Below are 26,689 nucleotides of genomic sequence, written 5' to 3'. Positions count from 1 at the left end.
TTTTTTTAATTGAAGATGGGCGCATGAGCACTCCATCGCTCAGGTAAGGTGGGTTGTTGTTGTTTTTTTAAAAAAAGATCCCGCTCCCCCCCTCCCCCCGTCAATGGGCACGGCTCCACGCTCCATGCCCGGTTCCCAGCTCCTCGCATTCACTCGTGAGAGCCAGGAAGAAACCGGGACGGCTGCCCACACATCCTGCAGGGATGTCCACATCCAACAGGAAACATCAGGATTAAAGCCATCCTGGCTATCCCAGGGAAAGGGAGGGATGATCCGTCCCTGCCCCCGGGATCCCTGTGCGTCATGTGGATCCCCGGGATAATCCCTTGCGTAGACATGTCCTTGATCTCAATAGAGCCATACCCAGAATTGAGGATGTTTATGGGAATGTGAGGAGGGGCCATGAACATGCAGAAAATGCTATCAGCTTTTCAATGATCACTGCTCAATAGTTCAGCCAGTCTGATTGTTGGGAGAGAATGACTCCCCCCTGCCATATTTGCTTTCTTGCTCTGTCATGGGGAAAGCGGGGGGAGGGAAGGGAAGGGAGATGTGATTTCTTTCATTCAGGCAGTGATGACCCTGGATTTTCGGAGCTTTGTTTATTTGGTGGTTCTTCTGCTTGAACTGGATGTCACACTGTATGTCGACTTTATGCTGCCGGAACCACCACCGGCACCGAAGTTGAGGAGTCCGCTGCCCATTCCTTCTCCCAGCCCGAATGCTCCTCCGTAGCCATGAGCACTGCCACCAGAGGTGTTGAGCACAGCTGCAGCACATAAGAAACACAGTGTGGGTTGACTTCTTTTGCATAATGCAGTTGAGGCTGCTTCTCTTGACAAATAAGGGATTTTTAACCAGAAACTGCTCACGAATGTTGTGGCGCTCCTTGTAAATATCTTTCCATTGCCCTCTCTTGCTCTCACTTCACTTGCCCTCAGAGAAATCATCATGCCACCAAGTCTGATGAGCTACGGGCACTGAGGCAGCATCCATTTCACTGCGAGGTCCCTAATTGGCTGGGATCACTCAAGTGACTTCTTCCAGGATGAAGCCATGGCAGTCAAGGCAAAAAGGCTTCTCACTAAAACTGATTTGTTTCAATGTTTCACTGAAACATTTGTTTCAATGGCAGCAAAGGTCTAATAAACACTCCCTCCCAATTGCAAAGATGGCTGCCTTCCCAATAATGGGGACCCATCCAAATTTGGGCTTGTATTAGGGTGACCATATTTTGGAAACCAAAAAGAAGGACAACATGGTAGCCCCCAAGGGGGCGTGTCCAGTACCAAGGGGGCATGCCCACCCGAACATAGCCTTGGTCACATGTCTGATTTTACAGCACACATTTAAGACAAATCTGTTCTGCATAACATCTTAATGTTAAAACCACTGAAATAAAGAACAAGTGAGAGATTTAATGTATCTGAAATTAACTTCACTCACTCCTACTTTTGTAGGTTTTACTGTATTTTGAAGCTTTTGCTATACTCTCTGTGTTACATTCTCCCCTTCCCTCAAATATCTTTTCTGACTGTATCTTCACTCATTGCAAGCTGCTGCTGTTGTTAACAGGGTTTACTACTGGCCCCAGATCTGTTTCAAATTTGGTATGGCTAAAGCTCTAACTAAAACCTATCATGGTGCCAACTTTCAGCTCTTTATCTTTAAAAATGACAGTTTTAAAAATAATAATTTTAAAACCTCATTTTTTAAAAAAGTCCTAAAAAATCAATGGATGAACGGATCTGTTTCAGATTTGGTGTGGCTAAAGCTCTACCTAAATCCTATCATGGTACAAAATTTCATCTCTTTAACTTTAAAAATGACGATTTTAAAAATAATAATTTTAAAACCTCAATTTTTAAAAAATTCCTTAAAAATCAATGGATGAACAGATCTGTTTCAAATTTGGTGTGGCTAAAGATCTCCCTAAATCCTATCACGGTACAAAGTTTCATCTCTTTATCTTTAAAAATGACAATTTTAAAAATAATAATTTTAAAACCTCAATTTTAAAAAAAATCCTAAAAAATCAATGGATAAACGGATCTGTTTCAAGTTTGGTATGACTAAAGCCCTTCTTAAGAGCTATCATTGTGCCAGGTTTCATGTCTTTATCTTTAAAAATGACAGAGTTATAAGCATTTTTGTTAATTCCATTAGAGCTGTTCTTTAAAAAAAATATCCGGATTTCCCCTCCCCCCTCCCGGATTTGCCATCAAAAACCTGGACAAATCCAGGCAAATACGGTCATGTGGTCACCCTGCTTGTATGCTTTCTGGAAGTGCTGTGAGCCTCTGCTCTTTAGGATGGCATTCAATGGCCAATGTGGAACAGAGGTGGGTTTATTTAATTTAGGGTGCAAGCCTATGCATGGTTAGACAGAAACAAAGTTTTACAATTCCCAACATTGCCCAGTCAACCATGATGGCTGGGGAATGCTGGGAGCTTTAGGGCTTTTTTCTATCTAAGCATGATTAGGTTTGTGCCTTAATTGGTTATTCTGTAGTAGTAGTAGTAGTAGTAGTAGTAGTTATTTTACATTTGTCTTGCTTTACTTGTAACTGTACTTTCCAAACTTGAGCCCTTAGGTTGGAATTGCATAGAAATTTAACTATATTGATTAATAAACTTTATTCTTGGTCAAAACCATTCATGAGGGGGGAAATTTCTTTGCTAAAACTTGGGATCATTGACTGAATAAGAGAATGCCTCCCGAGAATATAGAAGCTGCCCATTTTGGTCATATATAATCCTCTTTCTCTCTCTCTCTCTCTCTCTCTCTCTCTCTCTCTCTCACACACACACACACACACACACACACACACACACACACACACACACAGAGTCATAAGTCATAGCTTGGATTTGTCATCCACACCCTAAGTGGGGCTTTCAGTGACTTGCATTTGTCAGTTTTGAATGTGATTGCAGTTTGTGATTGCAGAAGGGGAATTCAAGAAATAAAAGAAAAACTTACTCATGTTCACAGTACCAACTCCTTCACCAGCCAACCTATTGCAAATAAATAAAAATGAACAGTTCAGGTTAGTTATGATGCCCAGATTATTTTTGCTCTTGGCGATGAAGTAACACAAAAGAAATTCTTGTCAATATAAAATATTTAGAGGAGGCAGCTGTGTGTTGCTAATAATTAATGTGCACATCCCAGCCCTAAGGATTCATAGGAACAACCATGCTGGATCGAGCTAAACAGCCATTTAGTGTCTTTTAGAAGGCCGGCGGGGAGGTGGACGGTGGCGGCAGCGGCAGGGACGTGGCCGGATTCCCCAGCCGCCGCCTCCTCCACCTCTTCCTCTGCCTCTTAGGGCAGGATCTACACAGTCGCTTTCGGGGCGCACTGCAGGCGCATGCAAGCGCCTTCAGTGCGCTGTGTACATCCGCCCTTAGCTGACTTTAAGTCAGAGGCACTCCATGAGATCTAACAAAGATCACACACACACAAAGAAGTTGGTCTAACAAACATACCTCTTTTTTTTAAAAAAAAAAGCAGATTGTGTTCTATGTTCTCCAAATGCTGTCTAGGGAGGTAAGGGCAGTTCAGGGACCCCAGAGGTGTTTTTAAGATGGGAGGGGGAGTCAAGACTGGCTGGACATCATAGATGTTACCTACTTTTTAGGCACATTTCTAATTGAATGGACAAATAATAATAAAGCTATCACATTCCAGACTGTGGAAATGATATGGGTGCTTGAATAATAATATATATCCCTTAACCAGGGAGCATGGCCACAGATGGGAGGGGTTAGTGCTAAATCAGAGTTGTTATAGGAGAGGTGGAACTACAACAGAGGTGCAGGACCTAATTCAGTCCAAGGGCCTGATTTCCTTTTGCGGACGCTCTCTGTGACTGCATTCCAGTGGAGAGGCATTTCAACTTTTTAGAATGGGGAAAACACTAAGCACACAATCCAGAAAATGATTGGTGGGGGGGAAGGGGGAGGGGCTTTGTGGGGAAAGCTGGAGGGCCAAATTGGGGCCCCGTGTCTGAGTTTCGGCACCCCTGAGCTACAAGATCAAGTCCACCGGGGCCTGCAGAAGATACACTCCACCTCCCACTACTGACACCATTATCAGGTGATACTTGGAAAACCACAATGGGTAAAGATTGAAGCTGTCACATGATTCAAGAAATCTCAACCAATTTACCAATACAGGTTTGTCCATAAACTGGTTAAATTTGGATATGGGTTAAAACAATACCCTGTTTCCCCGAAAGTAAGACATCCCCCCAAAATAAGACCTACTTCCAGTTTTGCCTCTCCCTGTAATATAAGGCATCCCCCCGAAAATAAGACCTTTTTTTTTGTTCAACAATAAATGTGTACCGTATTCTTCTTCATGGAAAAATAAGACATCCCCTGAAAATAAGACCTAGCGCATCTTTGGGAGCAAAAATTAATATAAGACACTGTCTTATTTTCAGGGAAACACGGTAGTTCCGAAGCAAGAAGCATATTTCCTTTTTTCTTTAGATGGTGTGGGCCTGTGTTACAGCAGGCATCCTCTTAGAAGAGACAATGTGAAACAAAGAGGGAATCTCTCTCCAAAGATCACACACGTCGTGTGCAGTTTTTATAAGTGCTTGTTTTAAATATATATAATAAAACCTGCTGTCTGGGGACACCCCTTTCATTGATATATATTTTTTTAAAAAAATGGTGCCTTCCAGATGTTTTGGAACAATTCCCATAAACCCCAGCCAGGATGGCCAATGGTCAGAGATTATTGAAGGGCTCCAGGTTGCTTTTTCCCAGGATTAAACATTGCAGCCCTAGTAAAGAGGTCTAATGCTTCAAGCTTTGCATCTGGCACTCACCGGCTCTCCTCTCCTTCCAGCAGCTTCCTGTAGGTGGCGATCTCGATATCTAGGGCCAGCTTGACGTTCATGAGCTCCTGGTACTCTCGCAGCTGGCGGGCCATCTCTTGCTTGGCTTTGTTGAGGGCAGCCTCCAACTCCTTTTGCTTGGCCTTTGCGTCTTTGATAGCCAGCTCCCCACGTCCCTCTGCTTCAGCAATGGCTGCATCCAGCTTGGCCCGCTTGAAAGACAAGATACAGGGCTATTTAGAAGTTGCATCTATTCATCTCTCTAAATCTGTGGGGTGGAGGGGGGAAGAGTCCCTACATGTAGAAAATCAGTGTGTCAGGGAAAGACTAGGCTCGAACCATTCTCCCAGTCACTTAGTTTTCTAGGAGCAGGGAGAGATCTGCCATCATAAATGGTTTTACCATATTGTGAGAATGAGCTATTGTATATAAGCCCTACCTGAAAATAGAAAACTAGTACATCACGGAGAAAAGTTCTAGCCTAACCCTTTGTATATTGTACTGCTCTCCATTTATAGGGAGTCTTGAATCTAGGAGAGCTGTAAAATCCACCATCCCCACCCCCTGCACAACCACCACCCATAGCTGTCTGAAATGATACAGTCCATTCTATCACCTTATTTTCCTGCATGTGCAGAACAGGCTCCGCCTATATAGAATGGGAATTAGTTGATGTCTTTTTTAGAAGTCACATCAAAATCCGGAATTGACATTACACCTTGCCTGTTCCCATCCTCCTCTAGGCCAAGAAGTGTGGGGGAGGGGCAGAAGGTCATATAGCTCAATGATCGAGTGCTTGCATTACCTACAGGAAGTCCAAGATCCAGCCCTTGGCAATTCCAAGTAAAAGGATCTAGGTTTGGAAGGCTGCCTCCCTGAGATCTTAGCAAGCCACTGACCAGGCAGAGGAGACAGTATTGGCCAAGGTGTCATGCACTGGTTATTTCTCGGTTGGACTACTGCAACCTTCTTCTCACATCAGTCTGTTTGGTCTCGGTCCACCACTCTGCCGCTAAGATCATCTTCTTGGCTCGCAGCTCTGACCATGTTACTCCACTTCTGAAATCTCTTCATTGGCTTCCAATTCACTTCAGAATCCAATATAAACTTCTTCTGTAGACCTTCAAAGCTTTTCACAGTCTAGCTCCTTCCTATCTCTCCTCTCTCATCTCACGCTATTGCCCCGCTCGTGCTCTTCGTTCCTCTGATGCCATGTTTCTCACCTGCCCAAGGGTCTCTACTTCCCTTGCTCGGCTTCATCCATTTTCTTCTGCTGCCCCTTACGCCTGGAACGCTCTTCCAGAACATCTGAGATCCACAAGTTCAATCGCAGCTTTTAAAGCTCAGCTAAAAACTTTCCTTTTTCCTAAAGCTTTTAAAACCTGATGTTGTTTGGACTCTATACTGTTAGTTTTACCCTACCCTGTGCCTGTTTACCCTACCCAGTGCCTGTTTGCATTCTCTTCCCCTCCTTATTGCTTTACTATGATTTTATTAGAATGTAAGCCTATGCGGCAGGTTCTTGCTATTTACTGTTTTACTCTGTACAGCACCATGTACATTGATGGTGCTATATAAATAAATAAATAAATAAATAATAATAATAATAAAGGTGACTGGACTCTATCAAAGCTCCTTTCAGATGTCAGGGACAGATGGGCCATAGCTGAGTGGCAGAGCACCTGCTTTGCACACAGAAGGTCCACAGTTCAAGCCCCAGCACCTCCAGTTAAAAAGGAGCAGATGGTTGGAACTACTTCCTCTGCTTGAGACCTGCAGAGCCACCGCCATGAAAAATAGACAATGCTGGTCCAGTTGAACCAAGGCTCTGACTCATCATGAGATGTCTTCGTATATATAATAGTGGGCAATAATGACTCATTCAGACAGTGGCCCCATTCGGAAGACACCTTAAACCATGGCTCTAACCATGGTGGTTAAGCCAGAAAGGCCAGCTGTGTTCAGAAGACACCTTGAACCATGGCTTGAACCACGGTGATTCCTTAGTCACTGTGGTTAGAGCCATGGTTTATGGTGTCTTCTGAATGGGGCCAATATATGTGTGGGGGAAGGAACTTCCACCTACTTCTCCTTTGCACTCCACCAATGCTGAGCCTGCAGCTGCTCACTACAGATAGCTGCTCTTGTGAGATAAAGATTGTAGGCCATTTACCATAAATGTCAATGAGTAACCTATTTCCCATGCTCCCATCACACTGTTATCAGTACTACACTTTCCTTTAGTGCACTGCAAGGGTGTAGTGCTGAACATCTGGGTTTCAGAACTCCCATTCATTATTCAGAGCCGAGTTTCCCTGGGCCGCACCGTTTGCTTTGCTTCCATGGGGATGTTTGCTGAAGCCGCCCTGCCTTCAAGCCAAACAAACCCGACGAGGGAGTGATTCACAATGGCTTTATCTCCCCGCTTTTGTGCCAGCTCTCCAATTAATTCATCATGAAATATCCAGTCCTTGCGGGCACCCAACAGCGCAATTGGTGTGTGTTTCCCTCCCATTCCCCTCTTTTTTTTCCTTTTTTGACATGCTGTTCAATCAGCAGGCTGCCAACGCCTGCCAGGGGACAAAAGAAAAGAATAGAAAACATCCTGGCCTGAACCTTCAGGGAGTCAACATTGTAGTTCCTGAAGGCCAAAACAGATGTGATGCGGGGATCTGTGATCGGACCGCCCAATTCTTTAATTATTTACCTCACAAAGCAGGTGGAGGTGCCTCCGATTTCCTCTGAGACTGGAGGGGAAGCAGGGCTGCTGTCAGAGGTGGGGTCCACTTCCTGGCAGCGGCCTACTGGCAAGAGCCTGGAGTTGCTCCCCCACTTCACCATTACCACCTACTTGTTCCTCTGCCTCTTGCTGTGGCCCAGATAGGAACAGACGGACTCTCCTCCCTCCATTCAGGGCTGGACAGAGGGGCGGGCAGTGGGGCCAGTTGGCATAGGCCTACAATTTTGAGGGGGGCTACTCCGAGTCCCCCTGGGCAAAGTTGCTTGATTTTTCTGTTGTTGTTGTTGTTAATTAATTTGCCCAAAGAAAAGCACATAAAGCATTTCTGAATGTACATCTTGAATAAAAGTGCTTGCCATTACCATTTTTTAATAAATCGTTCTAGTTCATATGTATTTAGAACTGATTAAAAAAATACTTAATGAGCAGTTTGAAATGGGGCCTACATTTCCTATCTGGCCTGGGCCTATTACCAGCTTTGCCTGGCCCTGCCTCCAGTTTCTCCGGAATGCCCTCCCCCATTTGTTCCCCCCAGACCTGCTCATGAGCCCCCAGCCATTTACACCTGTAATTTGCATAAAAGGACCATGTACAGCCTCCGTTTGCATAAGAATCAGTTTATGAGGGGGGAACCAATCATCGCTTTTATGCAAGTGGCAACTCACTGAAGAGACGGATGGTTGCCAGGTGCTCACGGATGGGTGCAGTAAGGGCTGGGGGCTCATGCAGCTCAACAAGCAGGGGCTGGGTACAGGGGAGTCAGATGCTCACACTATTTCTAGGCCCAGAGAATGGTGGTAAGGAGCAGGAGACACCACGGCCTCCTTGCTCCGTGGCTCTCTGCCTGTCAAGCAAGCAAGTGACAGCAATGATGAGAAAGAGGAAGAGCAGCAAGAGCAGCGGTGGAAAATGGTGGTGAGAAGGTAGAGTCACTAAAGGAAGGGACCCATTGAGGGGGCCTCCAAAATTTGGAGCTGGCACTGTTCCTGAGGCCCAAAACAGATGTGATGCAGGAGTTCTGCAAACAGATTGCCCAACTCCTTACTTCCTTACTTTCAAGCAGGTGCAGGAGGCTCCGGTGTCTTCTGAGACTGGAGGGAGAAGAGGTGTGCATCTTTTTCTCCCCGCACCCTTTCCCTGATCTGTATTGCACCCCTACCCAGCAAAGCTGTTATTAGCCCCTCTTTAAATACCTAGGCACGGACGGAGAAACTTTCCGCTAGAAAGAAGGCAGAGCTGGCAAAGGATGGGAGCTCCTCAGTTCAATCTGCCTGCTCTCATGCCAAAGGTCCTTCTCTTCAGCCAGGTTTGGGATGGAATCCCCACCTGCACTCTCCTGGAGGACATTACAATGCACTTTAAAAAGGACCAGTTAAATCCAGATAGGTAAAGTCAGTCAATAGGCATTAGCAATTTGGCACCAGAAAACAGTACGCCATATCGTAAGTCATAAGAGATGTGGGGAATGGGGTCCGTATGGGCTGTGCCTGGACACCCCACCCCACCACCCATATTCCCCTGACTCAGCACACGCCTTAAAGAAAGGCCACACCAGGACGAGTTCTTTCCTCCTGCTCACCTGATTTTTCACATTATCGATCTCGGCCTGCAGCCTCTGGATCGTGCGGTTAATCTCCGAAATCTCGCTCTTCGTGCTGCGCAGGTCATCTCCGTGCTTCCCAGCCTCAAACTGGAGGGCTTCATACTGCCACGAACACAATACACACAAGAGATGCTGTTGAAGACGCATGTGGGATGGGCGTAGAGGAAGCTTTTCTGATAGGCTGTAGACAAAATAGCCCCTCTTCCCCAACTGGGGTGCCTGTCCCTGGAGTCAGGTCCACCCAGAATCAGCGATGGCCTGCAAGTTTTGGACTTCATTGCAGTCCAGTGCTGCCCTCCCATAGGAGTGGATGGCAGCCATTCTTGGTTTGCTTCCCTCCTAGAAGTGAATGGCAGCCATTCAGGTTCATGAGGGAAAGTACGGGATGGACTGAGGGACATGATTTAAAGTAGGAGCTCACTGGAGTCACTGAGAACAGAACCAGCCCCTTGCCGTATATCCTTTCTTCTCGATTCTTAGGGATCAAACTACACGTTATGTTCATGCATAGGTGTAGATGCACCTGATCTTTTCTTCTTCTTTTTTACTTTAGTCTAACTACCCCACCTCCTTCCTGGGCCTGGAAGGAAGTGAAGTGATACATGTGTGTTTGACCAGGGGAGGGTGGATGTGTTTGCGAGTTGGGGCGTGGGGAGAAACACGTGAGCTCAGGGCTGGAGGCAAAGACAATGAGAGTAGAAGGGGGGTGTTTGTGAAAGGGGGGGTTGAATACTAAGAGGATATTGCAAAGTGACTCCATCCTGTCTGCAAAGCTTCCTCATCCTGGGCAATTCAATCATCAGCCATCATATGATAAAGCAATGTAGAAGACGGAGAAGAACAACTGGTTAAACTAATGATGATGTCAGAATGGCGGTCAAAGAGCTAGGAGCTACACTCTTCTAGTTACAGGAGTTTTAGAGGCAATAAAAAGTAGCCATAATAATCATCCTTGGGGATTCATGTGTGGGTAACACAACTCCTCAAGAAAAGCGTAATACCTAGCAGTGGGGAATGCAAACAACTGAAATGTCATGGGCACCTCCTTAGTAAAGTCCATAATTGGCCACCTTCATTATACCAGATACAATTGGTATTCCCAGACATTTATGCCCATATAAGTTATCCACTACTTTCATGGCTTTTTTAGCAGATAAGGTGGTATATCAATGTTAACCATCATCACCGTCACCATCATCCATCAATTTCCCACCATGTCTCACCTTGCTTTGGTACCAACTTTCTGCCTCGAGCCTGCTCTTATTGGCGATCTCCTCATATTGAGCTTTGACCTCAGCGATGATGCTGTCCAAGTCCAGGTTTCGGTTATTGTCCATTTGAAGGACAACAGAAGTATCAGAGATCTGTGTCTGCAGCTCACGTAGTTCCTGGAGAATTAGACAGACATATGCATTTTCTTCTGGGTCAGGGACAATGAGAGTGTATAGCAACACAGCCATTTAGGGGTAATATGAGGAGTGAGTTAGCCTGCTTTTGATGCCAAGCTTCCTGGTCCAACCAAGTGCCATTCTAATGATCAGGTATGAAGATGGGGTGGGGGAGGAGGTGTGTGTGTGTGTGTGAGAGAGAGAGAGAGAGAGAGAGAGAGAGAGAGAGAGAGAGAGAGAGAGAGATGCCAGGGACTTGTGATGGGATAATGGATACACTTCATTTTAAAGAAAAGAAAAGAAAAAGGACAATGTTCACTCCCATCTCTCAAATAATCCAGGTACCTATTCATTGCTACGTGTTAAGGGAAGAAGTGCTTCTGCTGTAAAACAATGCAGCTCATCAGTGTTGGCTCTAGCCCTCTTTTAAATCTGGTCACTCTAGTATAGCTCCTGCAGCTTTAACTGTGGCAATGAAGAGGGGATTTCACCAGGTTCTCCACATATACAAATGACACCTGCTGAAATTCCCTTTTTTATGCAACGGTTAAAGATGCAGGAGCCCTGTCCTTTTCATATGGTCACCCTAAGCAAGAGCTTTGGGTCTTCACTAGAAAACATTAGTCAACCTGGGCAGGATCTTCACTACTGCTTTATAATGGTTTATAATGGTTTTGACAACTGTTGGGGCCCAGGACACATTACATATACTGTTTTCAAACCGCTTTCAAAGTGTTATATCCTGCTTGGTGTAGATCTGGCCCTGGGAGGCATCTGAACATTTTACAGTGCCAAGGCAGTGTTTGGCAAACGGCCTAGAGGCTATGAGTCAAAAGGATGTGAATGCAACAAAAAGTAAACACACATGATTAGAATTATATAGATGCAGTGCTTGTAGCTTTCATCACAGAGGACAAACAATCATCGTTTGCATTCAGTGGTTTTGCAAGCTTGAACTAAAATTTATTATATAGGAACTGGATTTTCCAAAGGAACTTCTTCAGTCCCATTCTCATATGGAGCAAAGTGATGTTTCTCACAAAAGCCTCTTTATCTGACTCCTTCATGCAGTCTCATACCAATGACACATTCGTCTATCTAACCAAAGGGAGGGATTAACCATTAATTTTAGTATACTATGAAACAGGACCCAGCCAGACTGGAGTTGTGTCTGAATGAGCCAAGTCTAAACATCCGTTTTCTGCTATATTAAGAACAAGGAAAGCTTTTATTGAAAACCTCTGCAAGTAAATCCATTTATCCATCCAACCCAAGGCATTAATGTGTCCACTACAAGTTGTGAAAACGTTTGTGCAATATTTAGTGATAGAGAAGAACAGTGCTCTTAAAGGCTATACTGAAATGTAACTATTAACCATGGTTTCTTTTAACCACAATTAAGCATCACATCTGAATATTTTAACTAGGGGTAGTCAAAAATGCCCCTTCCCCCATTTGGGGAAGGGACACAGCCCGGACAGAGAACACATGCTTTGTATGCAGAAGCTCCCAGATTCATATGAATGTAAGAAGAGCCCTGCTGGATCAGACCAAAGGTCCATCTAGCCCAGCATTCTGTTCACACAGTGACCAACCAGCTGTTGACCAAGGACCCATAAGCAGGACATGAGTGCAACAGCATCCTCCCACCCATGTTCCCCAGCAACTGGTGTACATAGACAAATTGCTTCTCACTGGAGATAGCATATAGCCATCAGACTAGTATCCATAGATACCTTTATCCACCATGAATTTGTCCTGTCACAGTTTAAAGCCATCCAAAATGGTGGCCATTGCTACATCCATGGCATCTTCAATCCATGGCATCTGCAGGAAGGGCTGAGTTGGGGCAGACCTCTGCAAGAAACCTACTAGATGGACGCAGGGTCTGACCCAGCATAAAGCAGCTTCGTATGTTCCTATGCACAAGCTGCAAAAGTGGAGGGATCATTTCAGCTATTTTCAGGGTGCTGGGTTCATGATTTTCAGGGAAGGGGCTTTACCATGATATATTTACAAGACAGAAATGTAAGATTAATATGCTAGCAGTTAACACATACATGTTTATGCAAATTCTTTAATAGCACCGCCTCACTTATCTTCTTTCACTAAAGCGAGGTGCCCATCCAATGTCCCCATTTGGCCCTCTGAAGTTCTCCAGATGGGCCTGCCAGTGCTCTGCATGGCCAGCAATGCCGGTGGCTAGCTGGACCAAGAAGTGGTGGGCGTGGCTGGTGAGTTGCCCAAGCAGGTTGGGTGGGTGGCAGGCAAGTGGGTCGGGAGGTGTGCAAGTGAGCAACTGCTTCTTGGTCCTATGGCTACCTGCATGCAGCCAGCTGGACAAAAAGCGGCAGGACCAAGAAGTGCAGGCATGGCCAGTGGGCATGGCCAGCTGGCTGCCCAAGCAATCGAAGGGGGTCGGAGGCGAGCGGGTGGGAAGCATGCAAATGAGAGAGCAGCCACTTCTTGGTCCTGCCCACTGGACAAAGAAGTGTCAGCTTTTTAGAAGGGGAGAGCAATTCACCACTCTTCCCATATTCCACTGCCTGATGTGCCCACATCAGGCTGCTTCACGGTAGGGCTGGCCTTGCTTGAGAACTTCTCTGAAATGAAATTCAGTGTCAGGCTAGGAGAGGTTCAGTACTCCTGGACTAAAGGAGTTTACTTACCGCTTCATAAAGCATTCTAAGGAAGTTGATCTCTTCAGTCAATCCATCCACCTTGGCCTCCAGCTCCACCTTATTCATGTAGGAAGCATCAACATCCTAAAAAAGCATAACCGGGGAATGAAGTGAGATGTCAATGGAATGAGAATCAGAGGGAGGGAAGAAGGTCACCTCCATGTGCAAGTAATGGAGAATCCTGTGTCAACATTCCAAGAGTTAATCCCCCAACAATGGAAACAATTGTGCTGTATTCATAAAACAAAATTTTTCTTGTGACTTAGGTTCAAGCTACATGTTATACTAGCTCCGACTACATTTTTTCCCTTAAAATAATCATAGGTACGTGTGTGGGTGTGCATGAATTCTATCATGACCACAGTCTGCAGGGAGAGAAGGTTATCCCACCTTCTGCAGCCACCATCAGGACAAAAAAACCCTGTGCCACACACCTGGCTATCAGGTTTAGAAAAATGTTCCCATTGGGCCAACGGGAACAATTTTTCCTAAGCCTCATAGCCATGAAGGGGGTGGTAGTGGGGAGTCATTTTCATCCCAAATGTGTCTGGGGAAGGAAATTATAAACTGCTTCCAAAGAAAACACACAGAGAGACTACACGGCACACTACGCATTTAGCATGATGTACAGTTGGGACCCTTCGTCCCTTCCCAAGATTGGCACTGCCATGTTTGACCTTGGGTAAGTCACCTGTCCTTTCTGTATGTTTTTAATCCTTCTTTTCTGTCCTGCCTGTTTGATTTGTAAATAAGGGGAAGAGAAAGCCCACGCCTGCACAATGGACATCTTGCTTTGGGTGCCAAACCCAAATGATAAGGAAGTTTGTATCATGTTCAGTGTGATTAATTGAACCAAAGCTACCTAATAGGCTTTTTTAAAACAAACAAACAAACAAGCAAACAACTCTCTTTTAAATAAAGCTAATTTTCAAAAGTGTTGAGCTCCCTTCCTTCAGCAGAAGTCCAAGGTTAGTAAACTTGACAAACAATCCTCTGATCTTCTCATCTCATCCTTCATAAAAACTAAAATGAATCTTTATAAGGATTTCCCTTTTAGAAACTTTTTTGAGCTTAGTCACACATACAGCAAATGGGGGTGGGGGGGAGACTGTTCAGGGACCGTACAAATTTATACTGTGTGGCAAGGTTCCATTGGAACAAATGCTTCCCATGGGGGTGGGGGGAATCCATGCATAGGGAAAACAAGCATATCAGAGAGAAGGTAAGTCTAGAACATTTATCCTTGACTTCTAATTCTTTATGTGCAGGGAATTAAAAAAAAAGAATATGGACGAAGATTCAGCTAAGCGACCCTTCATCTGCAGTCTGAAGTGGTACAGTCGAAAAACAATTTTACCACCTCTTTTGCTGTTTGCGTAGACCAGACTTCACATGGAAGATAAATTCGGCACTGCGCTTTGCATGATTAACACTCCATCTGAATCAATTTGGAATTTGGAAAATGCTCCGGAATAAAACGTATGTGGTGCTGGCCAATTTAAATGGTCAATATCAAAAGCTAATCCAATCTGTTCCAATTGTTTGACCAACTCGGCCAGAGCCTGTGTGCATGGCTAGTCAGCATAGGGTGCTGCAGAAATACCAGCAGAAAAATCTTACCACTCTAGAATCATGAGAGCAGCAATCGACCGTCTGGGCATGGGCTAGGAGACTGAGGCCTCAGCTAGACCTATCGGGTCTAGCACGATGGAAGGGTGAAGATCTCGTGATATTTTTATCGCGAGATCTCCCCTCTGTTTACACGCATCGCACGACGACCTCGGAGGGAGACGACATCATGACCGCAATTTTGTTTTTGTTTTTCCTTAAAGGAGACGAGTGCATGAGCACTTGTGTGCAAAAGGTAAGGGTTTTTATTTTTAACCATTTTCCCCATTCCCCCAGCCCCACCCCTGTTGGGTGCAGATCTCCTGAGGAGCTCTGTGCCCCGTGCGTGGGTCCTGGCTCCTCATGAGTAATTGCGAGGAGCTGGGACAAACCGCAATGCCTGCCCACACGTTCCGCGGTCTTGGGAATTAGCCCAAGACAGTGGAAAAAGTGGGCTCAAAGGGTAGGGAAGGATCATCCCTCCCTGCTCCCGGGATCCCCTGTGCATCATGTGGATGCACAGGGACAATCCCGGGGATCGACCCACGTTATCGCCCTGTCTAGCTATGGCCAGAATGTACCTGATTGTCACACGAATGTATGATTGAATATGCCCTAAGAAAAATTAGTGATTCGCACCTTCTTGAGCACCACAAAGTCATTCTCTGCTGTTGTGCGTCTATTGATTTCATCTTCATATCTGTTGGTGAAAGAGAATGGAGTAGATTATTTAAATGTAGTTACTGGTGAGTCACAAAATCACAGCACATAACCTCAGAGTGGACATCTGATCCCAAAGAAATCAACAGCATTAATTATGCTTGTCCTCGCTTTCAGAACCAATCAACTTCCCTTCATTTTGTTTTTCCTGTTCGTATCTTTTCAAATATTTCTTCATTCCAGATTCTCAAGTCTTGTAAAACTAATAACTGAGCTGTGAGATTTTAAAGGAGGACAGGGCTCCTGTATCTTTAGCAGTTGTATTGAAAAGGGAATTTCAGCAGGTGTCATTTGTATGCATGCAGCACCTGGTGAAATTCCCTCTTCATCACAATAGTTAAAGCTTCAGATCCCTGCCTTGCATGAACAGATACAAAAGAAGGCAGGGCTTCTGACGCTTTAACTGTTGTGATGAAGAGGGAATTTCACCAGGTGCTGTGTACATACAAATGACAACTGCTGAAATTCCCTTTTCTATGCAGCTGTTAAAGATACAGGGGCCCTGTCCTCCTTTCCATATGGTCACGCTGCAATTAATGTCACCATGTTTATAGGCTGTCTAGTTTCTGTTTTGGTATAATTTCATATGGGTTATTATATAATTAAATCTTTATAAGTACTTTTTAGACTTCATATTGTAGATTAGTTATTTTATCAAATTTTATTAAAGTTGATTTAATGGTAGCTCCATTCCAATTTAGCTCTTTTCAAGCTCATTCAACCCATTTTGCTTTGCAGGAATAGCAAACTGGCCAGCTATTTCAATGGTGAAAGAGTGATGAGCAAAAGCCTGGAAAATTCAGTCTTCATGAAAACTAGATGTCCGGGTTTCCTGATCACTGGTGTAACTTTTCAGGGAGGTGAATATATTTAGGGGGTGGGGTTAATGCTGCTGTATTCGGGAACCTCGACTCCTCATCTCCAGTTCCCAGACAGACAGACAGAAAGAAAGAAAGAAAGAAAGAAAGCCACCCAAAGTCTGTATTCACAGCAATGCTCACGTGCAAATTGGACGAGACCCAATTATGGAACCACCCTGCTTAAGAAGGATCTGAGGATTAGGGCTGATCTTCTTCCACTACATGAGAGCCAAGAATGTGATGCTGTCTCAAAGAAAAGGAAGATACTGTTCCTCTCTCATCATTCTTTTCACAGATAACTGGTTCAACCACAGTCCTAAGCATTAAGGCTTGAGGGCTGGAATGGCTCTCAGTTTCAATATTTACCAATACCGGTACAAACCAAAACGGCAAAATAGAGAGTATTCTTCCCCCTCTCTTGTTTCAGTGCTGCCAAAACCGCATTTGTTGGGCTGTTCCCAGTTTTCTCTCAGCCTGCCAATGTCCTTGAATGAGGATGTTGGCACAGGCAAAAAAAAAAAAGAGGAGGGGGGCTCAAAGGGCTAGTACAGTTGAGGGCACTGCCTCCTCCATATCATTTACCCGAACTACAGTAATGGACTTTTGCCCTTATTTCAGCAAGTATGATTCCTTATTTCAATTCTTATGACTTATTTGGTGTCGCCACTTCTGCTTTTAATATGGGCAAATCGTAATCGTCGTCATCACCTAATCTAATCTGGAATCCTCGCCTATTGAGTCAGCAAGGGTCATAAATACTGAGAACGGGTTTAAAAAGGAAAGAAAGACACTCGTACCTTGCCCTTCCTCAAATGAGCAGAGAGAGTGGGCAGGGATGAGTGAGAATTTGGGGTTTTGCTTGCACAACATGAGAGCATGCCCTCTTTGAAGCCCCAAATGTGACCACAAGCGTGTGTCCGCCAAAAATGTTCGCAAATGTTGCCGGACATATGCTCGCGTTTGATTTGCCCAATTTTCCCAGTCGGATTTTACGCAACTCTCCTTATGTGTGCAAATGTCCTTATTGGCACAAATTCCCCCCTGCAGACTGAAATCCATGGAGGAAAGTGGCACAAATTAGGAAACATGAGCAAATTTAATGTACAGTCGCTGCTCGGTTTGTGCAATTTCCCCCTTTGAACAGAACAAGCAGCGATGGCAAAGCCAAGCCGGAATCAGCCATGAAACAAGTATCAAGACGATGCATGGAGAATCCTAGCAATCTCAAACATCGCACGTTCGCCCATCCTTAGGCACATATGGAGTTATTCTCACTTACTCTACGGCAGGGGTAATGGGTTCAACTTCAACTCCCACCAGCCCCAGGCAGTATGGTGAATGGTCAGCGATTATGGAAGTACAAGTCAAAACTTCAGGAGGCCACAAGGTTGTCTATCCCTGCTCTATGACATAGTGTAGGCTGGGAGATAGTGATTTGCCCCAAAAGCAACTTGTAAGGGGCCATAGCTCAGTGTGATAGACCACATGCTTTGCGTGCAGAAAGTTCAATCCTAAGCTTCTCCAGGTAAGACCAGAAAAGAATCCTGCCTGAAACCCTGGAGAGCCACTGCTGCCAGTCAGTGTTGACAATTCTAGGCTGGATGGACAAATGGTCTGACTTCGCATCAGGCAGCTTCCTATGTTCCTATGCCCCACACTGGGATATCATCCTCTTGGAACACAGACTGACAGCTGTTTCACACATATGGGCTCATGCATAGGAATGGTTTGAAACATGATGCATCAATTCCACAATGAATTGCTTCTTTCTGTAGCTACTGCCACATTTAAATTGGCCCTCAAGTTCTCCCAAACAAACATCCACGTGATTGGAGCGGCCAGGTACTAAAAAGGATGGACTTCCCACCAGCCTTTCCCAACCTGGTGCCTTCACTCCAGATGTGTTGGATTTCAACTCCCATCATCCCCCATCAGCATGCCTAATGAGCCTGCTGGCTGGAGATGCTGGGAAATGAAGTTCAACACATCTGGAGAAAGCACCAGGTCAGGGAACTCTGCTTTGCACCTTTAAAACTGGATTCACTGAGTGTCCTCTGAGTTCAACCTCAGGGTTTCCCATCTGTAAAATGAGTACATCTTTTAGGAATTTCTTCTAAATTCATTCATTCATTTATTTATTTATTTATTTGAAAAATGCTTAATTCCTTAGCTACATGCTGCATATATGTGTGCTATACATTTCATTTGATGCATTAGGAGTGCCACGGATTAAATTAAACCTGAATTGCTTTTAATCAATTTGATATATGGACAAACATTGGTTAAAGATGGCAAAATGTTGTATTTGCACACACATGGTTTCAGAGCAAAAATCAGAAAATTGGGGACTTCTAAACAGTGAGTACACAGGTATACCATGTGTCACAAACCGGGACCAGGGAGACCTGGGTTCAAATCACCACTAAGCCCTGAAACTCACCGAGTGATCTTGGCCCATTCACTATCTCCCAGTCTAAACCTACGTCACAATTCAAATGTGGGTAAGGACAGGGGTAGATGGGATACTAGTATGCAGGCTGCCTTGAGTTCCTTGGAGGAAGAGCAAGATATTAAAAAAATACAATAAAATATAGATTTGTTCTTCTAGGCTTAAATCCAAACTCAGCCATAGACTGATTGGGTTCCATATAAATCTCCCAAATTGCAGGTGGGGCTCACATGGTTGGAGGCTCCATTATACCTACCTCCCGATACATAGAAAATTGGATTCTAGCCATCACTGGCCTAATCTACACCAAGCAGGATATTGCACCATGAAAGTGGTATGAAAGTGGTATATAAAAGGCAGGAGCCACACTACTGGTTTATAGTGGTATGGGCCCATTGGCACATAGCATATAGCACTTTCATAGTGCTATATCCTGCTTGGTGTAAATTAGGCCACTTCCTCCCTGACATGCTACATAGCCCCCTCCTTTATGCAAAGGGTTCTTGTTTTTTTTCCAGAGAGAAACATTCCATCAGGTATGCTCTTTCTTGCATTACCAGCAAGACACAGCCACCCCACCTATTTTATTAGGCCTCAGCCCCCTATCTGTACAACAGTGCTAGGATGGTCATGTGTCCTACTTTGCAGAAGACAGCCCTCTATTTCTACTTTGCAGAAGACAACCCTCTATTTGAAGGATTGTCCAAGGACAGTCCTCCCTTTGAAGGGCTGCCCACTCTAAGTGTGGCTTAAAGACAAAGAACTGTAAGAAGCATTCTTTATCTTGAAGTTGTCCACCAACAGCATCCAGATGCCAGACTGAGCAAGGTCTTTGTAAACTAAATTGGTCCTTCATGACCAAGCCACCCCCCCAAAAAAAAAACATTGCATTACAAAAGGGAACAATGTATTTGCAGGTGGGGAAAATGAATTTCCTCCCAGCCGGTGAGGACTGCAGCTATGCTCAGAGGGAACAGGGAATTCCGAGGGGGGTGGCAGGTGACATCAGCATCCCTGCTAATAAAAAAAAAGTCATGGGGGCTGTGTCCCTGAGAGCCTTGTCTGCACTACGCTTCTGCGCATCGCTCAAAGACTCTTGGGGATTGATGCTTGGTGAGAATGCTGAGAATTCTCCCTATTAGAGATCCGTATTGCACCCCTCCCACAAAGCGGGGAAAAGACCTGTTTAACTATGCAGCCTAGCTATGCCTTTGTGGTCACATAAGAAAACGCCTTTCAACTGTAAGGCCCTGGTGCCTGTTTAGAAACTGCAATGAAAACGTTATAGCAACCCTAATTCAGCCCTACCCAAGGCTGTCCCTGTTCCCCCAGTTATCCCAGCTATGCATAATTCAGCTGCACCTAGAGAAGGATTACTAGTTATTGACTTTTCTCCTCAATGAGGACACACCCTGGGGGTTTATCGGTACTGTTTGCTTTCCATTCCTGTCTGAGCCAGCTTGCCAACGCGTATATTTTTTGAAATGTTACAGGTGTGGCGTGGAGGGGAGGGGAGGGGAGGGGGTAACCGGTGAGAAGCTGGACTCTATTGGACTTCTCCTGGGAAGCAGAGAGACCTCTTTTGCTGGTTCAGCCACCAACGGTTGCTCCTCTCGTCTCCATGGAATCGTTTTGAATAACGGCAGGTGCGTGCCTTTGTGAAATACAGGGCTGACGATAGATACAGTGTTTATTTTTTTGCCCCGCCCGCTTACCTGTCCTTTGCCAAAGGAAAGAGGATGGGGGAGAAAAAGACCTTTCACTCACTGGCATATTCTTTGAACCGGGCGGACAAAGGAGATAATCTCAATTGTAGGGACATGAAGGGTGTGCTCACGGTGCTTTTTAAGCACGCACACGAGAAAATGGGCTCATGGGAACATAGTGAAAGCCAGACACCTGAAAAGTAATTTACTACAGCTTAAAGACACCCAGATTTTGAAACAGGAGGGAGCAAGTGCAAGATCGGTAGAATCCATACGTTGGTGTAGTAGTGAGAAGGCTGGACTTGGAGACCTGGGTCAAACTCCTTCCTTGCTCAGTCATGAAAGTGGCCTTGGGCCTTACCCTACTTTTCAGGATTGCTGAGAGGACAAAATAAAGGGTGCGTGGGTGGGTGGATGTGACATATGCTGCCCTGAATTCCTTGGAGTCAGGGGTACAAAGAATGGAATGAAGGAAGGAATGCATCAATCAATCAATAATCTAAGGAAAAAGGGGGACAAATAGCTGTCCAGTCCAACCCTGTCTTTAACTGTGAGGCAAACCCTTTGGATCCATTACTGATAACAGTACTGGATCTCAATACTACTTGCTGGGGAACACAGGTGGGAGGACACTATTGTGTTCATGTCCTGCTTGTGGGACATGACCAGGTTCATTTGGTTGCTCCAGCAATGCCCTTCTTACATTCTTCCTTGATCCAGACAGAATTCAGTCAGCAAGGGAAGGCCAAATATTCCCCCTACCCCAAGGCAGAGTCATGACCAACCTTTCAGTATCAGGGCTGCTGCACCTCTAGAGGTAGACATTGGGGAATTAGTGGTACGTGAACTCTGCCCTTGAATCACCACCTGGAAACTCCCTCTTCTGCCATGTGCTGCTATGACAGGCAGAATGGTTTCAGCTGTGATTGCATTCCATTACAGAGAATTCATAGAATCAGTAGCAGAGCCGGAAGGGGCCTACAAGGCCATCGAGTCCAACCCCCTGCTCAATGCAGGAATCCACCCTACAGCATCCCTGACAGATGGTTGTCCAGCTGCCTCTTGAAGGCCTCTAGTGTGGGAGAGCCCACAACCTCCCTAGGTAACTGGTTCCATTGTCGTACTGCTCTAACAGTCAGGAAGTTCTGTGTGTGTGTGTGTGTGTGTAGCATTCAAACATGTGATCCCCACTTTCATTTGCAATCTGAAATGGTACTTTCCAGAAAGGTCTGTGCCACACCCACGTCCTAGTTTGGCATGGCTGAATCAGCCCTAAGGCTTGGTATTTAAAAGGCCAAACAGGCTAAATAACTGAATGTTCCATGTCACATACAGCTAAAAATGCTCTCTAGTTCTAGCAGGACTATACCACATGCTATTCTGAAATATTTTGAGCCTTTTTCCGATATGAATGGGACACTACTCAATGTTCTTGTCCTTTTAAAAAAGCAATATCTTCTGCAGTTCCCCCTGCCCAGCCCAGCCCAACCTCACCCCACCCCACCTACCACCGATATGTTTCTCTCTCTGATATGGTTGCATAATGCAATGAAGTCCTATTTTAAGCCTCTCCAGGCTCAATAGGCCAAACTCTTCTAATCTCCCTTTAAGTATTTTTTAAAACCACTCAGTTGAGTTTAATGAAACTTACTCCCATGGCATGTGTGTATAGAATTGCAGCCTTAGCTGTTATTCTTTCCACCTGTTCCAGGCAGAATTCATCCTTCTGGAATATAGGTGACCAACTTGGGACATGGTATGCCAGATGGTGCTAGCAACTGATTTGTGCATGAGCATCAATGCTTCAGTGTTCCTAGGAGAAATGCTCAACCTCATCTGTCCTCTATGCAATCATATCACATTGGTGGATCCTAGATACCTTACGATCAACAGTAACCCTTCCCTCAAACATTTCCAGCTGATAACAAAAAACAGTCCCCAAAGGCATGGCATCCAGTGTCCACTATTCTAATAGATGAATTGCCCTGCAAGCACTGGAAGATGCATCAAACCCTCACACTGAAAAGCACGCTGATAAGCTAAGGCTAAACTTCTGGGCAGACTCACCTGGAAGTCATCCCTACCAAACTCAATGAGACCTACGTCATTTCAGAGTACACATTCATTGATTCACACTGCAAATTTTCACTTCTGCACACACTTGTTTGGGAGACAGACTCCCTGAAGTCAATGGGGTTTACTCTCAAATAAACGTTCATAGGTGGTAACCTTTAGATAGGGGTGCTGAATCCCTGTTGGCCCAAGGGCTGAATTCCACTCCAGAGAAGCTGTCAGGGGCCACATTCCAGCGGTGGGTGTGGCTGAAGCCAAAATGGGCGGGGCCAAACCCCAAACCAAAAATACCAGCAGATCTTCACTCATACTGCCAGTAATGAAGCCTAGGAGCAGCATTTCAACCCTTTTGAATGGCACGACGGGGCGGGGCGAACTGTACAAGAGCCAGTAAACCACCATGATGAGTTGTGCAGGGAAAGAGGGTTGGGCCAAGGAAAAGTATGTGGTCTTCTGGGGATTCCCAGAGAGGTGGATTTGGCCCCTGGGATTTGCCACACACACCCCTGCATCCCTGCCTCGAGAGTTCCCTGATTTAGAGTGTGGTTCCTTCAAAAGGGAACCTGGGATGCTTTGCAAAGAGGCCACCTCAACCTCCCAGCCTCCTCAAAAACCGTTATAAATACATTACTTGCTCTTGAAGTCCTCAACAAGATCCTGCATGTTCTTCAGTTCTCCCTCCAGGCGTCCCTTGTCGTTCATCAGTCCGTCGAGCTGCCTGCGCAGGTTGTTGATGTAGCTCTCGAAGATGGGTGCGATGTTGCTCCGGGTGGTCTTGTGCTCCTGTAGGAGGCTCCATTTGGTCTCAAGCATCTTGTTTTGCTGCTCAAGGAATCGGACCTGGAAAATGCCCGCGGGCCAATTTCAGAAAGCCTGTCATTCTTCCAGCACGACTTGAAATGCCATGAAAGCAGGAGAAAATTATGAGCCTGCATGGCCCTCAGCTCTCAGATATGCTGGTAGATGTAAGGGAACGACTCCTCTGAGGAATGTTAGATAGCTCAGGGTGTGGGAGGAAGGAGAATGACTGCAGGGGAGGAAAAGCTAAAACTGCAGCTTTGTGGCTAAAGCTATGCGAAAAACGCAGCCTTTCATAACAGTCTTCCACCTGTCAGGCAGGTACCACTCAGAGACAGTGTGAACAACCTAAACTTCCACCTGTTTTGCAAAAAAAAATTAGACCTCTTATATTCATTTAAATTTCTTTTAGGCCTCATCCTAGTAGCTCTGGATTGTTTATATTAACTCTTACTGCATCCCCCCCCTTCACAATAACCTTAACTGGTGAGTTATTACTAATTTATTTGTTACAGTTATACCCCATCTTTCCTTTAAGGAGTGCAAGGTGGAGTACATGATCATCCGCCTCTCCATTTTATCCTCATAACAACCCTGTGAGGTAGGTTAGACTGAGAGAGTCAGTGAGTGGTCAAAAGTCACCCAGTGAGCTTCATGGCTGAGCAGGGAGGAGAACCCAGGTCTCCTGAATCCCAGCCCAATACTCATCGAATCATAGAATAGTAGAGTTGGAAGGGGCCTATAAGGCCATCAAGTCTAACCCCCCGCTCGATGCAGGACTCTAACCACTACACCAAACTAGCTGTCAGGTTGAACAATAGTGAGTCAGCAAAGACCACTCAGTTAACTTTGTGGCTGATCATTTCCTCCTCCCCGCCCCCCAGGTTTCTCATGTCTAAACTAATGGTCTTTTAATTGCACTACATTTTGCAGGGGGGCGTATGTGAACACTCAGTGGCTGAGTTTGGACAACACGCTAATCAACTGGGGGGTAGGGCAGTAATTGGAACAGAATGGGAAACAACCGTTGATCAGTGTGTTGTCCGATCTCAGCCAGTGAGTTACTCAGCCTCACTGTGTGTGAAAGAGTGTCCAGAGAGGTCAGCTTGAACTGACCCACCACAGCTCCTCTTGGGTAAAAACCACAAATCCTGTTATGCCATACCATAGAGCTGATTGGTAATGAATGCTTATGAGATACCACAGGGTAACAGCTGAAATACCCATAGGTCTCTGACACCCCAAAGTCATGTATCTGCATGGCTGTTCACATGTTTCATAGGGCTTACTCCCAGGTAAGTGTATAGGATTGCATCCTGAGATTTCTAAAAAGGTACGGTAGTTCAGGGAACAGGTATGTAACAGAATATACCTCCTAGGGACTTGTCTTCTTCTAGCTCATAAAGCGCTGTGCACAGTAATGGTGCTGTATTAATCGATCAATCATTTGCTGTGTAAAACAGGTGCAACTGCAGATACCTAAATTTAAAAACATGCCACTTTGGCCACCTATCAATTCCTTTGAGCCTCTTGGTTTCAAATGTGGGTTTAGAGAATGGAAACTACAGCATCGATGAACACACTGTCATGTTGTGTTGTTTTGGAACTGCACCTCCATCCACCCCTTTTCGGTGCGTGATGTGCTGGCCAGCATCTTGACAACATGGGAGAAGCCGAGGCATTTCCACTTCTAAAAAGGTTGCATCTTTTAGGCAGCAATCCTATACATGTTTAGATAGGGTGGGGGTGGGGAGTCTTACAACTCAGCTTTGCCAGCCTGGCAAACCTGGGAATTATAGGACTTTTTTTCCTGTCCCAATATTCATAAGACAGCACCCTTACATACTGAATTAAAATCTGGCACATTTTGTTATTGAAGCTGCAACATCAACATCCCCACTATTAATCAGGCAGTTGGTAATAAGAAAGGTCACCTAGTAAGTGACCAGGTCACATAGGGGCTGCTGTGTTCTTTGAAGCCTAAGATAGCAGTGTGCAAATATGAAGGCCAGATGCTGCCTCAAAAACAACAGAGTAAAGGTGCAGAGAAGGCCCTGGCTCTTTTTGACAAATAAGGAAACGACGAGGTTCTAAGAACACAGCTGCCACCCTCCGAAGGCCTAGAGAGAAACTCCTGTTGAACGTAAGGATGTTCTGTATCTCACCTTGTCGATGAAGGATGCAAATTTGTTGTTGAGGGTCTTGATTTGCTCCTTCTCCTCCTTGCGAACCTTCTGGAAGGAAGAGTCAAATTCCAGGTTCAGGGGGGTCAAGAGGTTTTGGTTGATGACGACCTCTTGAATGCCCGGCGATGGAAGTCCACCACCGTATCCTCCACCGTACAAGCCACCGTACAGGCCACCGTGGCCGCCGCCATGGCCGCCACCATATCTATATGCGGACTGGGCAGAGAAGCCACCCATGGAAATCTTCCTGCCGGAGCCCAAGTTATAGAGGCTGGAGCTGCCAAAGGTACCAGGCTTCTTTAAACTGCTGGAAACTTTGTGGACCTGGACCCGGGTATAGCCACCAGAGCCGGCCGCTGAACGGGAGCTGTAATTCAGTTGTGACATGGTTGTTCAGGCAGGGCTTTGTGTTTGGAAAGTCTGGGTGGTGGGGGAGACCAACAGCAAGGGAGGCTCAGTGGAGTTAAAGAGAGACAGTCCCTCTGAAGCAGCGGACGGGTTTGATCCTTTTATCCGTTGGAAAGCTGGGCTTGGCTTGGGGGCAGTGAAGGGATCAGTTTACTGCCTAGAAGGGCTGGGTCTGTCTGGCAGCCGTCCCACTGCTTTCAACCTGCTGAGCCCAGAGCGGAGAAGGAAGAAAAGTAGCCAGGAAACACTATCAGCTCCGCTCCCTGCACCTTGCACAGTTTCCCCCTGGAAACAGAGGGCCCTTCACCTCCCTTTGCAGCTTTGCATGGAGTAAAGCTGGAAATCCTTATAGTCTCCGGACATTTTGCTTCCCTCCACGCCCGTAGACAAATTACAAAAAGGAAGGTGGCAGTCATAATATTTAGCCTGCAACTTGGGAGGGGGAGCGAGAGAGAAAAGCAGGGAGTGGTAATTACACAAAAAAGAACGTCAATAAAATGAGACAGTGAACAGGTTGTTTTGAATTGGGTCACGGGGGTGACTTACGTTTGATCTTTGGCATTGCGCACAAGTGTTGTGCCATTTCTGAGGTTGTTCCCCCACCCCCCCTTTGAAA

General features: G+C 45.5%; 2 protein-coding genes across 2 annotated transcripts in view; one reads left to right on the top strand and one right to left on the bottom strand.

Annotated features, from left to right (window-relative positions):
• Window positions 1–26,689, top strand: part of LOC134395286 (keratin, type II cytoskeletal 80-like) — a 224,060-nt gene that overhangs the window by 80,794 nt on the left and 116,577 nt on the right. The window lies entirely within an intron of this gene.
• Window positions 92–26,189, bottom strand: LOC134394351 (keratin, type II cytoskeletal cochleal-like). The gene is made up of 9 exons (XM_063119737.1): window positions 25,645–26,189; window positions 23,313–23,521; window positions 15,513–15,573; window positions 13,254–13,349; window positions 10,420–10,584; window positions 9,173–9,298; window positions 4,845–5,065; window positions 2,984–3,018; window positions 92–769 (listed from the first exon to the last, which is right to left on the bottom strand). The coding sequence occupies exons 1-9, from the start codon at window positions 26,050–26,052 to the stop codon at window positions 603–605; spliced, it is 1,488 nt and encodes a 495-aa protein (XP_062975807.1). The 5' UTR covers window positions 26,053–26,189; the 3' UTR covers window positions 92–602.

The sequence above is a fragment of the Elgaria multicarinata genome, chromosome 3 (assembly GCF_023053635.1).
Source record: "Elgaria multicarinata webbii isolate HBS135686 ecotype San Diego chromosome 3, rElgMul1.1.pri, whole genome shotgun sequence".
Classification (NCBI taxonomy): Eukaryota; Metazoa; Chordata; class Lepidosauria; order Squamata; family Anguidae; genus Elgaria; species Elgaria multicarinata.
This window is presented reverse-complemented; position numbering and strand designations above follow the sequence as displayed.